The following is a 17,429-nucleotide window of genomic DNA, read 5'->3' on the forward strand; positions in this document are numbered from 1 at the left end:
GTACTGACCAGTGTCAACTCATACTGAGCTTTGGACACACAAATTTTCTTTCTACAATGGCAAACAGCATCTCTGCATTCCTATCCCTTCTGGAGATAGAAAAATTTCCCACTGTGACACACCAGTCACAGGTGTCTTCCAAGCAGGTTTCACTTATTTGTGATCAAAGCTCTGGGACAGAGCCAAGACTTCTAGCTCCTCCTGCTTTATTTCTCATGTTGCATACACTGCTGCAGAAACATTTTGATCCAGTGTGCCTAGCACCTTGTGGAGCAGACTGAAGGTTATCATTAGCATGCAGCCTCTCAAATGCTGCTATGCCATTCCACAGTTTATCACTGGTAAGCCTGGTTTTTCCCTTTTCTCTCTCGGGATCTACTTTAAAGCTTTACAAATCAGTCCTGCTCACTCCAGCAGATAAAAATTCTTTTCAAACCCCGTAAGAAAGGTGCTTCCCTTCAGGTGCCAGCAGGCCTGATGTTGTACAGGAAACCCCACAATCAAGAACCACAAAATTCTGCTGGTGACTCCAGCCTTGGAGCCATGTATTGATCAGCTGGTTCTGCCTGTTCCTTTAAGTACTGTTCCCTGCTCATTGAAGGACAGAGGAAAACACCACCTGATCCTTTAACCAATTCCCCCTAATGTCCTTTTTGATTGCTCCTGGACTTCTTTTTGCTACTTTATTCATCTTAATATTTTGTGTTTTTATCTACTTTCCAAAGGAAAAAGAATAAAAGCTTGGCATATTACCCTTTCTGAAAGAAGCCCTTTTTTGAATTATGTATGTTTGTGGCCCTTCTATTAGATTCTAAACAAGCCATGGTCTTACATACAAGCTTACATGAATATTATTAGATACAGACCAGTTGAAATGCAGCAGTAAGAACACTGGAGTTCAGCTTTTAGATGGCACCACTACTACATCTTCACTTTATCTGACAAGCTATGCATTTATCTTTCTTTAGTGGCATTGGCAGAACACAAATTATTACAAATTTATTAAGTCTCATGCTGTTGACAGTGTGGTTAATTATTACTTGGTGACCCTGAATATTCTGGTTGCAGAGTAAACAACATCTGCCATAAAGTTCCCAATTATACGACTCACATTATCAAGCATGAAAAAGTAGTTACACTCAGTCACAATTACATAGAGTAGCACAACCTTCCATGACAAAGTAACCTAATTTATCTAAGACAACATGATCAGGAACCTCAAGCAGTATCAGAATGGTAAAAAAATACTGCAAGAATCTAGGTATCTTGGAAACCTATTTAAAAGTTTAATAATTCCACCCATCTGCAAGAAACTTTCTGAAAACGTTTTAAGATCAAAACAACTCAGAAGCAAAAAGTTTAGTTTGTAAGATCAATAAAATTTGAAGTTCTAAATAAAGAATCTTTCAGATTTGTTTTTAGGACACTGATTATAGAACATGAATTCCAAGTAATCTTCATTTTAGACAGTCTCTTTCAGAAGAATATAATAGATTACCTGCGCCTCATCTAACCTATGCAACCAAATTCCAACTACAATTAAGTGCATGTTTGTCCATAAGACAAATGCTAAGTTTTAAAGTTTGAGTACTGCTGGGTAATTAGAATTCTAACCCCAGATTTATGCTCCAAGTCAAATGTTTGAAAAGAAGCTATGAAAACCACCTCGTTGCTTATGTTCTCTAGTATCTTACAGTAAAACGTATCCCACTGAACTTTGAATAACTACTTTTTCAAACTGAAACTTCTCTTTCTTTAAGTGAAACAGCTTGACTATCACATTAAAGATAATCATCTGATAAATTAATTAATGACATGTAATTTTGGTAAATTAGGAAGACCATCCAGTCAAATGCCTTCTTCCCTGCTGACATCACAGCTTCAAACAGAATGGCAAAAGCATTTCTCAAGAGCAAGGTAATTGTACTCATTCCTCTGCAGTACATTGCCTAACATTCCTAGAAACACACTCAGCACGTAAGATAGGCTGATCAAACAAAGCTAACCTTTACCTACAGAGGTAAGCTTTTAATTAAGATTAAGATGAAGGAACAGAAGTTGAAATATTTTAATGCATAAGTTTACCTAGAAGCATGCAGCATAACTTCAACTTACTAACAGTATGAATACAATTATTTCTATAGAAGCTAAACCCATGGAATTCATGAGTAGTGGGAACGGAAGTTCCTGCCCGTGCCTGCAGACTACAGCAGATACTGAACACACTGTAAAATTGGGTATCAAACAAAACAAGTAAAGAAGTCACCCAAACCCCAAACTACATGCTTAGCGTGTTCAAAACAAGGCAACACATGGCCCCAGCAGCTTGTGGAAATTATATCTTTATAGGGAATCTTTTTTTTTTTTTTTTTTTTAATTTGTAAGATGTAAAGATGTTTTCCAGAAAAAAAAAAAGCAGGTTTTGATTATTAAACATGTCAAATTAAGTGTTCAAGTAACATTTTTTTTTTAAGTCTTAACTGCCTATTTATAAAATAGTTTTTGTAATTATCACTCTGAGAATACAACAATCAGCATAAGTAATTAGTAACATCTCTAACCTTTATTGTCCGCAGCTATGAATCCAAGAATGTTTTCATGTCGTAGCATAACTGTTTGATAAATTTCTGCCTCTCGAAACCACGAGCGCTCTTCTCTTGAAGAGAAGATCTTCACAGCAACTTCTTCTCCTCTCCATTTCCCCCTCCATACTTCTCCAAAGCGACCCTTACCAATGCTTTCTTGGAGTACTATAGTTCGTGCAATTGTTCTTTGCACAAGTAAAGGTAAACCTAAAAAGAAGATTTAACATTAACATTTAGCATTGAATTTAAATATCAAAATAAGCACTTAGCTTATAAGAATAGTAGTATATGTATTCCATTTTTCTCTTAAAATGCACAAACTTTCTCAAGATTTTGACAGCTTGCTGGGAACTTCTAACAAGCATGTAGTAAGATGTTGCCTGCAATCATAAATGCCAACAATACAAAAGGTGAAACATATTATGCTACAAGCTGCCTCTACAGTCATTCAAAGGTAGGCATAGACTTTCTGTTTAGGAATCTGGGACACAGAGATGAACAACAGACAGTGACACGACATGAAACACAATCAAACGAAATACAGAACATGAAACAGTAAGGGTGGTTTTTCTTTGTTAAGGATCTGCCCATCACTCTCTTGGCAAAGCCACTGAGGAGCATGTCTGCCACCAGTCCACTTGCTTGACTTCTTGCTAGACAAGACTCGATCCATTTCTAAGCTGAAGTTAAAACATGCTTATCAGCAACACTGTCAAACATTCATGCTGATGCCCAAGTACACTAGCAGCCTGTTAGTACTCTCAAACACCTCTAACACCAGAAAATCTTTGCAACATTTTCCCCATTTCAGAGGTCACTCTTGTGCACTTCACTAGCATTATATTGAGAAAAACGCTTACATTCATGCAGGTTTTACAGCTTCAGAACATCTACATGCTTTTAACTCACAGCACCTCATAACATGCTGCCATAAACTTACACAATAAACAAGAAGGTATTCCCCAGGCAGGGTAGGTTTTAAGTCTCTTGTAACTAAAAGGCTTGTTGTAGAATTCTGCATTGACACTACATTACAGGATGAATCCATCAGCAAAGTTATCTGCTCACAATAAGGTCTTTTGACATTGGGTCATTTCACTTATATCAAACACCTGGATCTATTACTCCATAATCACTGTTCCAGTAGCTGACAGAAGAAGACACATTTTCAATTTCCTTAAACTACTGAAAATAAATCACAACTAAAAGACTGAATAACTACTTTCCCTTTATGTCTGAACATTCTTTTGTAAATAACAGCACTAGGAGACCAGATGATCTGGTCAACAGCATTACCATGCTAGTGCCTCAGTCTTTGAGAAACGCAAATTAAAACATTTCAGAGAGTTTAGAGGAGTCCCTTGAGAGTTTCAGATATAAAGGTATTTCCTGCACGAGCTGTGCTGATAATGTGTGTATCTCTACACGAAGATAAAAGGGGAAAAATGCAGATACCAGAGATCTAAACATTTCAGGCATGACAATATTATTTGCAGAGGAAAAAAAAAAAGTCAAACTTCTGCTGTGAAACAGCTATCCTCAGATCAACTGTATTGTCTGCTCAAATGGCAAGTGCTTATCTATGAAGCCTAATTTGCCTTCTTTATGGACATATTTTTGAACTGCAGAAAAGGCCAGATAATGACAGGACCAAACTCATTCCTGAAAATGCAAAATTTAACTCTGCCAGCAAGAAGTTTCTTTCTTAACACTTACATATTACAATGACAAAATACTTATTCAGACTTGGACTACAAGCTGATTTTTTGTACTTGGAAATGGTGATGCATGTAATATTTTCTTCTACCGCAGCTGTTTCCAAGAACTGTACATCTTCAGTTTCAGATGCACTGCTTTCCTTGTGCTGTACTGTTATGAATATTGCTTGTATAAAAGAAGATAGCGCATCCAAGAATATTAGCTAACCTTGAAATTGATACTAAGCTTCACATCTTCTAAAAGAGAGACATCAGTTTTGTTTTACAAACCCTCAGATGACCACGTTAAGACAATCGTAGAATCATTTAGGTTGGAAAAGACCTCTAAGACCATCAAGCTCAACTATTAAAATAGCACTGCCAACTCTGCCATGACCCTGAGGACCACATCTACACTTTTTCATTGTCTCCAGTGATGGTGACTCCACTGCTCAGCAGCCTGCTCCAAAGCTTCACAACCCATTCAGTGCAAAAAAGTTTACTGATATTCAAGCCAAACCTCCTTTGGCACAACTTGAAGCCATTTCCTCTTGTCCCAGGCAACAACTGACAGGACATTTACCCTCACCTTGCTGCAACCTCCTCTGAAGCAGCTGTAGAAAGCAAAAAGTCTCACTTAAGTCCCCTTTTCTCTAGGCTAAATAACCTTTGTTCCCTCAGTTGCTCCTCTTAAGACTTGTTCTCTACACCCTTCACCAGCTTAACAGCCCTTATTTTGGATGTGCTCCAGTACCTCAATGTCTTTCTTGTAGTGAGAGGCTCAAAACTGAACACAGTATTCCAAATGCAGCCTGGTCCCACCACAGCTGAGAACAGGGGACACCTCCTTCCTAGCCCTGCTGGCTGTGCTGTTTCTGATACAAGCCAGGATGCTGTTGGTCTTCTTGGCCGCCTAAGCACGCTACTGGCTCACCTGGCCTTTTCTGCAGGGCAGCTTTTCTGCCACTCCGTACCACCACATGGGGTTACCACTGAGCCTTCCTGAACCTCACACAGTTTGCCTTGGCCCTTCCCATCCAATCTATCCACGTCCCTCCTCCGAGCCTTCCTCCTCTCACCCTCATGCAACACCCCTATCTTTGTGTCACCTACATACTTACTGAGGGTGCCCTCAAACCCCTTGTCATTAAGGTGCTATAGTACAACTCTATGGTTTTTTAAATTTATTTAAAGATTCATTTACTTCTATTTGTTGCAACTATTCATTCTTTCTCTATTCTGATTGCCAATAGGAATTCCTATTTATCTTAAGTCCATAAGAATTGATCACCACATAACACTGTTTTTCAACTGAGCACTTTCCGCGTTTTGGTTTACATGAAAGAGCCAGTATCACCTCATACCAACCAGTATCACCAGTAACTTGAGCAACTATATTAATGTACACCAGACAGCCTGAAAAGCAGCTGCTGGAGAGGGAGGAACATCTTCCCCTAGAGCAGGTTGTCCAAAGTCCCAAGAAACCTGGCCTTGAACACTTGCAGGGATGGGGTATTCATAGTTTCTCTAGGCAATTTGTTCCAGAGCCTAGTCATCCTCATAGTGAAAAATTTCTTTGGGATATGTGACCTTAGCCTACCCTCTTTTACTTCAAAGCCATTACCTCACATCCTGTCACTATGTCCCCTAATAAAAATTCCCTTCCCATCTTCCCTGCAGGCCTCCTTCAGGTACTGGAAGCCTTCTCTTCCCAAGACTCATCAATACCAACTCTCAGCCTGTCTTCAAGTACAGGTGCTCCAGATCTCTGACCATCTTCATGGCCCTCCTCTAGACTCACTATATCACATTTTTGTTCATACTCTCAAACATTTTAACACAATGCTGAATTTACCTTGTAAGATTCTGTCCTAGAAGACCTTTCCTAAAACCCCACGAACTGGTGAAGTCTCATTCTCTTCAATCCTCTATGAAACGTTACTAAGTTGAAGTAACTTTACACCAAGTTCAACTGACTCAGGTTGACAATGACTTTGTGATATTCTGTCTTTTAAATGCTTCAGGTTCCTGTTTGAACTCACCTACTAGTAGCAGAAGCTTCTCTATGGTTTTATATGATTCTGCTTCCTTGCGTGCAAGTTGCCTTGGACACTTCTAAGTTGGAGAGTGACAGCTGCACATTCCAACCTACGTAACACGTCATTATTTCAGAGATTTACATCATGATCTACGAATCACTCACAGCTCCAAAAGACCTCAAAATTCTTCACTGAGATCCTTCTGTTGAAGTCTTAGCTTCTACTTTGAATGTTTTCCTTAGCAGTAACTCAAACTCAACCTTATTTGCTGTTTTTCCTCCTCTGATGCAGCCAACAGAGGCAATGCTCAAAAACAACAGTGGGTCAGGATGTTCTGGGACTCCAGATCAGGCACGACTGTTCTGAAAACTATGCAATTCCCCTGGCTTGATGCTTTTAACACTCCCACTATTTCCACTCCTCACCCCCCTGCCCCTCAAAAAAAAAAAAAACACAAAAGAAGCCCAAACCCCTACTCTTCCTGTAAGTCTCAGATTCTCATTCTTTATTAAAACTCCTCTGTACACCCCTACAAGAAAGAATGTAACTAGAAGACCACGTTCAGAAACTGCATTTATCATACTGTACCTCAATATATGTTTTATTAATCAGTTTCATTACCTGAATTTAGTATTTTTGTTAATGAATGAGACAACTGATATACACCTGAACTGCTGCAGCTCCAGCTCTCCTGAAATCAATTTACTGTCATGACCAAGTCATATTTGAACACTCAAAAAACTCTCAACTGAAACTTAATTGTTTACACTTAGTATAACCTCAATGAAAATGTAACCAAAAGACTACTTACTTTAATCTACATTCTGAACGCGTGCAGCAAATTATGTTGATTTTATATTGATTGGACAGAGCAGTGGACTCTGAATAGTTTTCACCAGCTACTGTCATCAGTAAAGAACTACAGACTAGGTTTTTAGTTTGTTTCTGTTATGTTTCTTTTCCTTCTTCTGTGGGACTGAAGGATTCAGAAACAAATAATCAAATACAAACATTCACTGGAAGAAAACAGCACCATGAAAGCGCACACACATTTCAGCACATACATCTATTAGTAGAAGGATCAATTTTCATTTCCACATAGTAAAAAGCTGATGAGAAATTGACGTGATACCTCACTCCCACAGGATATAAGTAACTTAACATGGATCAGAGAATTAATCTGTGCTATGACTTGTGTGATGTATCATCCCGTATCGATGCTTACTAAGCCATATTTATATGACAAACCAATATAATGCCATTGGAAACTATGTCAGAACTATAGCAAAAACTACATGCAGTAAACAAGACTTCTACCTCATCCTCCCAGAGGAATACCTATTGAAGTCAGAATTTAAAAAAAAAAATAAGAAAGAATTATGAAGTCAAGGGATAGAAGTTCTTTGGACACAGTATGCAGTTATTTGTAACTGACATCTTCTCCGAGGGGAGAATGGGTTAAAATATTAATTTGCACTTACAACTCAGAATATTCATCATATACCTATAGCTATATAAATTCTTTAGCGTAAAGCTAAAAGAAACAATTCCAGAAATTACTTCAGAAATGCAAGAGATTGGAATTTAATCATGTTGTGCAGAACAAAACATATACGACTGGATCCTTATTAATAGTAGAAACAACAACTGAATGTACAACAGTCCTGCTCCGTATCAGATTGAAGAGAATTAGTATCAGCAACTCAGCATGATTTTACTTCACTTATTTCTCAGTACTGGAATCAGTTCTGATACCAAATGAATCTACATGAACGCAGCATATTTTCTAATACCTTTTCCAGTTTCTTGGATGTTAAAGTACATTTGACATTTTTTTTAAAAAAATAAAGATCACAAAGCTCTTAGAAAGCTTTTTAACAGGTTATTACATAGTATGACATTACCTGACCCAGAGCCTGAAGTTGTCATATCATAAATTAAATCCTTTAAAGTAGTTCCTTCAGATATAAAGGGACGATCCAATGAAGGATCTTCTTCACTTGGCACACGGTGATGAATTACAGTACGGTTATGACAAAGATACAGAATCAGCATCAATGAAATGCAGACAAAGCAGACAGGTCCAGCAATAACAGCTGCCAGTTCCACAGGTCCCAGACTAGAAGCTGGTCTTCCTGGAGTAGGACCTGGTGGTAAACAAATAAGGCAGTTTCACCATTTCCTTCTATGTAACATCATGAAATACATCCAGTTTATTTACTTAATGATATTTGAATTACATTTCTTAAGAACTATTCTTCACAAAGTTACTGCGCGCACACACACACAAAATTACAATGGATGAAAGTAACTATTTTAAAGAACACCCAGAGTGGGAAGGGATCTACAAGGATCTTCAAGCCCAACTCATGGCTCCTACACATGACCACCCAAAATTTGAACACTACACGTGAGAGCATTGTCCAAACGCTTTGTGAACTCCAGCATGCTCTCTGTCAAGATTACTGTGCTGCGAGTGAGCCTGTTCCAGTGTCTGATCATCTTGCAAATTCAGTTTATATTTAACTTGCATGGAAGCCTTTGAAACTGGCCCCACTGTTCCTATCCAGAATAGGAAGGTCTTATTCCAGAACCCTTGAAGTTTTACTTACAGAATCTAGGGTATACCTCAGACCTTGAAGTTCATCAGCAACTTCAAAACTAGAACTCTTTCTAAATTCTCCATTGCTAAAAATAAATAACAAACACATCAAAAACTATTACCTGGTGTTGGAATTGGAAGTTCTATTTTATTGCAGTGGTCTTTGTCACAGCAATGAGGCAAAGTAGTAACTCCATCTCTGGAGGATGGTGCACAAACAAACGGTCTGTCCCGGGGAATCAGATCGATTTCTGCTATACACATGCTGTTGTGAATGACCCTATCTGCAATCCGCGTTACTGAGGTAAAACAAAGCCCATCTGTCACACAGGTAAAGTTGTCTTTTGTGCATAGATGGCAGTAACACTGTAATGCTGTATTGAGGAAAAAAACAAATGTTAGTCTTGGCACCCATTTGGAATCACAAAGCAACCACAACTACGGAAGAAACTTAATCCTGAAGAAAAATGCTGTGAGGTTTTTTAGTGGGACAACAGAACCAGGAGATACACATGTGAAAGAATGTCAAACACAGTCATCTCTCCTTATGCAACTATGGAGGTAGTCTGCCATGCAAGATGCTTCTCCAGGTAGAGGAATCCCGTTATTTCCCACTCTAAAGTCAGGTATATTTTATAACACTACTTTCTAAAGATAACTGCATAAGTGCTCTTTTTCAAGAGCAATACAAACAGTGCCTTTTGTTTTTGTTCTAACAGCCAACAGAGCAGTTTCAGTAACTAAAAAACAGGATGCTGCTGGCTACCTAAGTAATTAGTACTTTATATTTCACATTATAGCTTTATTTTTTTGATGAGGAAAGAACATATAAATGCTTAACCCTCATTAAAGCAAACAACAAAACCCAAATCCTAAACAACCCCCAAACTACCTAAGAACATATCATTTCACACAAGCAGCATATGACAGACTTTTTTTTATGAAAATGCAAGAAAACAATACATTAACATACTGAAGTTTACTACAGCTATCAAGTGAGCTAGAAATGTGAGGGCAGGGACAATACAGCAGATTAATCACATACAAGATGTGAAGATTTGGTTTCATTTTTTTAAATTGAAAAAAATCCTGGGAAATCTGTTACTACAAACTTCTTTCTCCACTCCTTTCCATATATACAGTGTCAAAGCCAGAAAACAGTGCCATAGAAGTAAAGGTACCAATACACTGACTCTGCTTGTTCATGTGAGTGCAGGAAAAGCTGCATGATGGTCTTGAAACAGAAGTGAGAATATGCTATTGCAGAAGTGAACAAACAGTAGACTAAGGAGGAAAAGAATCATCTGTGCACGCATGCACTGAGCTGTGCTTACTTCTCCACTACAGCTAGCACAGGAACGGCAAACGCACGTGAAGGCCAAAATGCAGGGACTTACACAAATGCCATATCACCAGTGACCAACTCAAAAAATGCATAAACCATAAGCAATTCTCCTTAAACGGTACAAAAATCTCACATTGAATGGATTAATATCCATATCCATGGATTAATATCCATACTCCAAGCGAGTAGAGCAGAAGATGCCCTAAAACACAGTACTTGTTTTTTCACTGCAACTCTGGTTACTTCACTGAGTTTAAGATAACCACTGCCTGAACTGTCTTGGATTTTCCATCTTTCTCCATTCTTGCATAACACTGACTGGACAAAAGAATGTGAAAAGACAATCTGATCTCAAATTCTTGACTCTAAGTCGTACCCCTTCTCTGACATCTTCTGACTGCATCATTTTCAACCAAACCAAGATGCAATATTTTCCATTCTCAAAGAAGTATGAAAATTCTTACTGTTCAGAGTTGAACTATGAAACATTTACCAAAGGCACATCAACAGGAAAATAACTTGATTACACCTCAGCAAATTATTTTTGAATCCACCGATTTCTACAACATTCACAAATTAGTATTTCTTTTTTTCCCCATGAGGTTTTCAGAACACAGCTTTATTTAACAACACACAAAGAACCAAAAACTTGCAGGCCTTTATCTGACGTGCTTCATCCAATACTTTCCCTAATTAAACCATCTTCCTGCCTCAACAGAACTGCAGATGCATCTGAATGCCTACAGTAACAGACCTGCAGTGATTTGTGTATTTACACTAGGTCATGGTACAAAGGATAAGTTACACAAAGTGAGAAAACAGACATAATGTTTACCTATCTCCCTGATCAACACAACTTTAAAGATACACTAATCCCACTCACACTGAAGCATTTATTAAGTGGCTCACCCACCTCTGCTTTGTTACAGCTCCCAGTGTGATTTTATTCTACAGTTTATACTTTTGTCCCAGATTGACACCATTATCTTTTAGTCTGTTATCATGACAAGCACACTGTTCACAAAAAGCCATATGGCTTCCTACACAAGCACCATCCACTGCCTCACTGTGCTCACATCCATTTTCTGGTTTTCATGAACATTCAGTAACGTCCATGAATGTCAAAGGGTGCAATGTTTTTCAGCATGGAGGAATTCAATTACCTTTGCTTCACCTGCACCTCCATATCAGTTGCATTCAGTCAGACTGCCCCTCTACTGCTCTCTGTTGCACAGCAACAAAACGCAATGCAATACTGGTGGAAAGATTGCACCTCAACTGCCATACATTTGCCAGTTGTTTGCAATGCATAATTTTACTATGTAAAAGTTACTTACAACAGTGTGTGCATGGAACAATTAGCACAAAGCCCACAGTGCAGATGAGTTGGGAACGTAAATAAGATGGAAACTACACAGCTTGTCAAGAGCTGCATTATTTATACTATGTACAAAACCTGACCAGAAGATAATTAAATATAGCCTGTTTGCTTCAGTTTGAAGAGATTTTTCAAGTATTTGTTGTATTCTTGAAAGTGACAAAATCACATTAAATCTTTACTTTGAAATTACATAAAAGCCTATGAATCACTGTGTATTATCTGTTCATGTCCTGCAAAACTATTTCATCCACACAGTTCAGCACAGATCACCTTCAAGCAAAGAACTTCTGCTGAAATTCATGTGCTCTTTCAAACCATGCTAACAAAGTATTAAAAAGTAGATAAAGCTTATGCCTTCGCTTCTTAAAGCACATCACATCTCAATGCCAGTTTCATAGTATCCATAGTTTTCTCAAATATCTTTCAGTAATTTCAAAAAGTCAAATCAGTAGACATGAGACTTCAGGCCCCACAAGGAGCATTATGCTGAACAAGAAACTCCAGATCCTTCCCGTCACTGTATCATCTCTTCTTCCATAGAAAATACAAGTGACATCTTGTAAAACCACCACCACCACCACCGCAAACGCTAAAAAGAAAAGCTGTACCACCAGAAGAAAAAGAAATCAGCACTCTGGTTCCGTAAGTTGTAACGCCTGTGTGGAGAAAGGAGCAAGGCTACGGTATATCAGAGACAGCAAAAGATCTTCGGGGAGACAACCAAGCGAGCAGCAGCATTTGCTGTTAGCTTCTTCCCCTCTCCAATAAATTCCGTCTGTCAAAAGCAAAAATGTAACTCAGACAAGCGATGCCAGATTCCTACACTCCTATTCATACACTTCCCTCAAACATTACACTTGACTTATCTCTGAACTCTTTCATGCTGAACATACAAAACTGTTTAGGTACGATATCTGAAATACAGCTAAGACATTTTTCAACCATGATACTTCTGGTTGACTGCAAAGCTATTATTCTCACAAAGGCACTAATCAGGTTAAATACTGTAAGGTGACAGAACTGGTTATCAAGTTATCAGGACAGCTTTTACATGCATGTAAGCAAAGTTTTCAAAGAAAACAACAGTTCTTGGCAACCAGTGATGCACTCAAGCAAGCAGACAAACTACTTCACTGAGGTACTACCTACAACTTGCAGGTAACAATAAAGCCTTACAAAAAATCCTAGCTTCAACGAAGCAGCATTCTGCTCTCTGATGCAGGGAAAGAACAGTAATGAGTTAAACAACTCATCCACTCATACCTCTTACAGCAAAATATATAAAAAGAGCTTAGGTTATCTTCCATAGAAAAGCATGGTTTAGAAAAATCAAAGGAAGTTTAAATTAAAACCTTTCTTTACCTTTTAGTTTTACTATATGAAAGAAAGGAAAGCTTTCATTTGTACTGTTAAATATACTTCAGCATACAAATCAGATTTCTATTCTTATTTAAGGACTAACTGCATGAATACAAGTTTGCAGCAGGACTGCCGCAGAACTTCTGAAAGAAAGACAATTTCGGCTCACTCAGTTGATTCATGTTTTCACAGGCTGCAGATTAGTCATGTTTTCACAGATCAGAACTATCTGAACAGTAGTTCAGCTGGCCATTGTGATTCATGACGTGTCTGATCTTCATCTAAACAACAGGAAAGTATTCACCTGCACAATAACACCAGCGCACTGCAAAACAGAAGCATCACCAAACGCTTAACTTTCGTCAAAGTAGGTCATACGATTTGCCCACTGTTACTTAGCATTCTTATATCATCTTCTTTGCTGACTTAGACCATGGTGAGTGAGCAAATTCATCCCTTCAGCAGCAGGAGAAGGCTTGTGTATGAGCTACGGATAAAGAGCCCTGGAGCTCCTGTTGCCTTGAATAGGACTCGCATCTCTTCCCGCTACCCCTTCCTTTTTTTAAAGCAACAGAACCAAAACAAAGAGAACTAACACTGCCACCTCCAACCTTCGGGTTTTGTATGGAAACTTATTACCTTATTTTCACACGGTCAATGGGAATTCTTGACAGATTAGAAGCATCAAAAGGGAAAAGAATGGTTCAGAACTCAAATCAAGTTAAAATGTCCTTCATCTAGACTGGATATTGATATTACACACAAAAGTTATCAATTATTAAAGCCTGCTGCACCTTTCCTAATACACAAGAAAATAAAACAACGGGTAACTTAAGCTTACTTCACTGTTCCTATAGCAAAGGTGCTCCACCTTCTGTAGTACGAATGGTGACAATGCAGCATTTAGTTTAGCAAATTGCTTTGCTTTAAGAAATACTTCCTCTCCTCTATAAGCACCACCTTAAAGCGAGCTGCAGAAACCCCAGACGCCTTAAAGCTTGAATAAAGTTGCGGTGCATCACCCCTTCCTCCGCAAAACCCAACGCAAAACACAATTCATGAGAGGACTCGTTAGAATTCAGGAACTGACTGCAAACAGCAGCTTTTGTACGCGTGTTACCGTCGTCTAATCACGGATTGAAGCGCAGCTCCACAGCGGTGCTCGCAGCCCGCCCCAGCCCGCCCCGCCGCCCGCCAGCACCCTCGGGACGCCCGCAGGACTCGCAGGTCGCCCGGTCCGACGACGGCGGCACCCGCGGCAGCAGGCGAGTTTTCCGACAGAGCTCCTCCGCGGTTCTTCCGACACGAGGATCGCTCCGCCGCGCCGAACCCCGGAGTCGCACCGGGCCGGGCAGAACGGCGGCGGGCGCCTCGCGACAGCGCGGCCACCCCTCCCTCGGATCCGAGGCACCGCGTTCGGTCGACAAAGGGACGAGCGGGGCGCGGGCCCCGCGGGGCTCGGACGCCGGGGGAGGCGGCGACTCCGCCCTAGCCGGCCCCTCCGCCATGTTGTTGAAAGGAACCGACGTGGACCCGCGGGCCGCCGCCTCCGCCGCCGCTCTCCTCCCCCCGCCCCGGGCGCCGATCGCTCGCTTTCCCCTCCCCCCCGCTCGCCCGTAGGCACGCGCGCACGCACTCGCTTACCGGCCGCCCCGGGCAGCAGGAGCGCGGCTACCAGCAGGCGCAGCGCGGCCCGTGCCCGCCGAGCGCCCCGTCCGGCCATGCTCCGTTCCTCAACCCGCACACCCGGCGCGCGCGCTCCCGCGCGACAAATCCGCCCCGCGCCCCCTGCGCCGCAGCTCCCCCCTCCCGCCGGAGAGAGAGAAACATCGACGCGCTCGCGCCTCCCCTCGCGCCGCCGGCGTAACCGCTGCGGGGGCGCTCCCTGATTGGCCGCCCCGCCCCGCTCCGCCCTCGCGGCGGCCGGGGGGCGCCCCGACGACGACGGGAGGCTGCAAAGCGCTGTCTGAGGCCGGCGGCCGGGCGGGGTTACTCGTCGTGGGGCCGGAGCCGGGAGCCGTAGTCTCTCGCTCGCTCTCTCTCGGCCGGAGAGAACTCCCGGCGGGAAGCGAGCTTTCCGCACACGCGGAGCCTCGAGCAGCTCCCTCCGCGGGAATCGTCGCCTTTCCGAGAAGGAGCGGCTGGAAGCCACCAAGGCGAGCGACCGAGGCGCCGTCCCGGCTCGGACAGGGCTCCCGAGGGGCCGCGGTTGACTCCGTCGGAAGGAGATGCGCGCAGGAGTTGAGCGGCTCGCGGGTTCTTTTAAGAGAGCGGGGAAAAAAAAACAACAACGACGCGTGAGGGATTCCTCTGTGCAGAGTGCGGATGGGACGCGAACTGGGAGAGGCTTCATCGCCGTGATGCTTTTCCCGAGCGGCGTCGTGGAGCCGGGAGCAGCTGTAGCACTCAGCGTTCGCTGGTCCGCTCACCTGGCGGACCTACGAGACGGCTTCGCGTTTGTTTGTGCTACCAGTTCTGCGGCCTGTTAGCAGTTCAGAAGGAAAGCATGGGTCTCCCTGAAGGACAGAGTCTTAGAGTAGAGCCCGCACACATGGTTTCTTTGTGGAAATAAAGCAGTGCTGGTAGCTGTGTGCAGCTCCATCGCTGTTTCACAGTCTGTTTGCTCACCCCGTGTAAGTGCAGGAATTATTTGGGAGTCAGAAGCAAACCTGCGTGATCCAACAAACTGTCCGAAATTCTGGTTAAAAGCTGTGGCAGCTAGGATCTGCCTGGGGTTGTTGCTTTTATCCCCAGCTTTACTAGCTGGGGATATTTATTATGTGATGGGAAAAGAGACAGACCCATTTCGTCCCTTCTGATCACATAACCACTGTCTCGGTGGTTGCCTGCTCCCTCTGGAAGTTTACCTTCTCCTGCCTCCTTGGTGCCCTGGCTCCTGCACCCAGCTTTGTGTTCAGATCCCGAATCATTGCAAGGTCTCACAATTCAATAGAAGTTTTTATACTACCTTTGTTGCTAGGCTCTCTTGCTGTGTAACATAGGACGAGCCAACACAGGTCACAGGTGCTTTTTTACTTGCTTCCTGTAGTCACTGTTTTTGACAAATTTTTGCAAGCTTTATGTACTGTCTCTGCCAGGTGATGACTTGCCAGTTCAGTGTTCTGGACAAAAACTTACACACTCTTCAGAACCACGCTCAATTCCACATCACAGCAATCTGCTTTCTCCTTCCTATTTGCAGTTGTTCTGCCAACAGATCCATTGTAAAAAGTCTTATTTCTCCTGCAGTACAGTTCACCTGGATAAAAATCCTGATAATGTAACGGTTCAAAGTGAACTAAGTAATTGTTAATTCAGTCTTTTTCCCTTTCTCTCCCAGCAATGATCACTATTACATACAAACAGAACCTACTTGATTTTTCTCTCTCAAATACTGTTTCAGTGACAGTATGTTAGACTGAACATCTGGATTCAATACAAACGCATGCTGTAAGGAGTTACTGAAGTTGACATCACCACGCAAGCATGTTCTTAGTTATCCATATATAGAAATGTGCAAGGGATTAATCCTAGTAATATGCTAGCAGCGGTAAGAAATACTGAGGCATCTTTTAAAATCATAAAACACTAAAACTATAGCTTAAGGAAGTTATGTTATACTTGGAAAAGCACCCACTATTTGCTTTGTTACCACAGGCCATCTGAATTACGTGTGGACCACAAAAAATCTTTCTGAACGAAAACGGAACAGGAAACAATGAGTAAGTGAAGGATCTCTTCCAGGTCTTCCAGTTCAGTCTTAGGGAAAACAGTGAATTGGCATCCTGAGCAATGTCTGGCTAGGTCAGTAGCTTGCATTTGACAGCTCACCAAGATGGTTTCACGTCACTTTCAAGTGATGATCACTCCCAGCGCAAATTATTTTCAACAGGCCTTACTGTTCTTTCATAACACACACTATGTAAAGACCTATACCCATGAAATATCTGCAGTCAAGTCACACTCTGTCCTGATTCTTAGCTAACCAGCTGTAACCTTGGGTACCGTGTCAGACTGAAGAGCCAAAGTAAGCTCAGGGCCGAAGCAGCAACTATGAAGCTACCTAAGTTCAATTTGTGGATATAGAAAAATAGTAGTAGCTCCTTTTCCTGCCAAGGGCCTCTTGACCTTAAAAGAGTTCTGGTAGAGGATCAGATCTTGTTCGTGTGGGAAGGTCACTGACCATGAAGATCAGTCCCTCTTTTTCTTGTTAGATTGATCCCTGTGTTTTTCTGTGGTATTTCTTCCACTATTACTTCTGTACCCAGCTATCCTTTTATATTATTTGTGTTCCGATTCCTTTGTATGAGCATTGCTGCCTCTAGCGCAGTGAAGGTGGTCTAGGTAGGACCTTTTTGCTGTACAAGATTGGAGCAGTTAGGAAAAAAAAAAAAGCAAAATACAAACGAAAGCTTGAGAAA

The 17,429-nt window shown here is 41.6% G+C and overlaps 1 protein-coding gene across 7 annotated transcripts in view; it reads right to left on the reverse strand.

The window, feature by feature from the left end:
- The window catches only part of TGFBR1 (transforming growth factor beta receptor 1), a gene marked incomplete at both ends in the record, with an annotated part of 28,571 nt that extends 13,840 nt beyond the window's left edge, over positions 1 to 14,731 (reverse strand). The window contains 4 exons of one of the 7 annotated variants that reach the window (XM_079533717.1): positions 2,562 to 2,792; positions 8,226 to 8,468; positions 9,046 to 9,297; positions 14,653 to 14,731. In XM_079533717.1, coding sequence (XP_079389843.1) covers positions 2,562 to 2,792; positions 8,226 to 8,468; positions 9,046 to 9,297; positions 14,653 to 14,731 — 805 coding nt within the window. Of the gene's footprint in view, positions 1 to 2,561; positions 2,793 to 8,225; positions 8,469 to 9,039; positions 9,298 to 14,652 lie in introns of those variants that run through there. The other 6 variants (XM_079533721.1, XM_079533720.1, XM_079533719.1 and 3 more) reach the window with 6 other exon arrangements.
- Positions 14,732 to 17,429: the final 2,698 nt, after the last annotated feature.

The sequence above is a fragment of the Tetrao urogallus genome, assembly GCF_951394365.1.
Source record: "Tetrao urogallus genome assembly, chromosome: 3".
Classification (NCBI taxonomy): Eukaryota; Metazoa; Chordata; class Aves; order Galliformes; family Phasianidae; genus Tetrao; species Tetrao urogallus.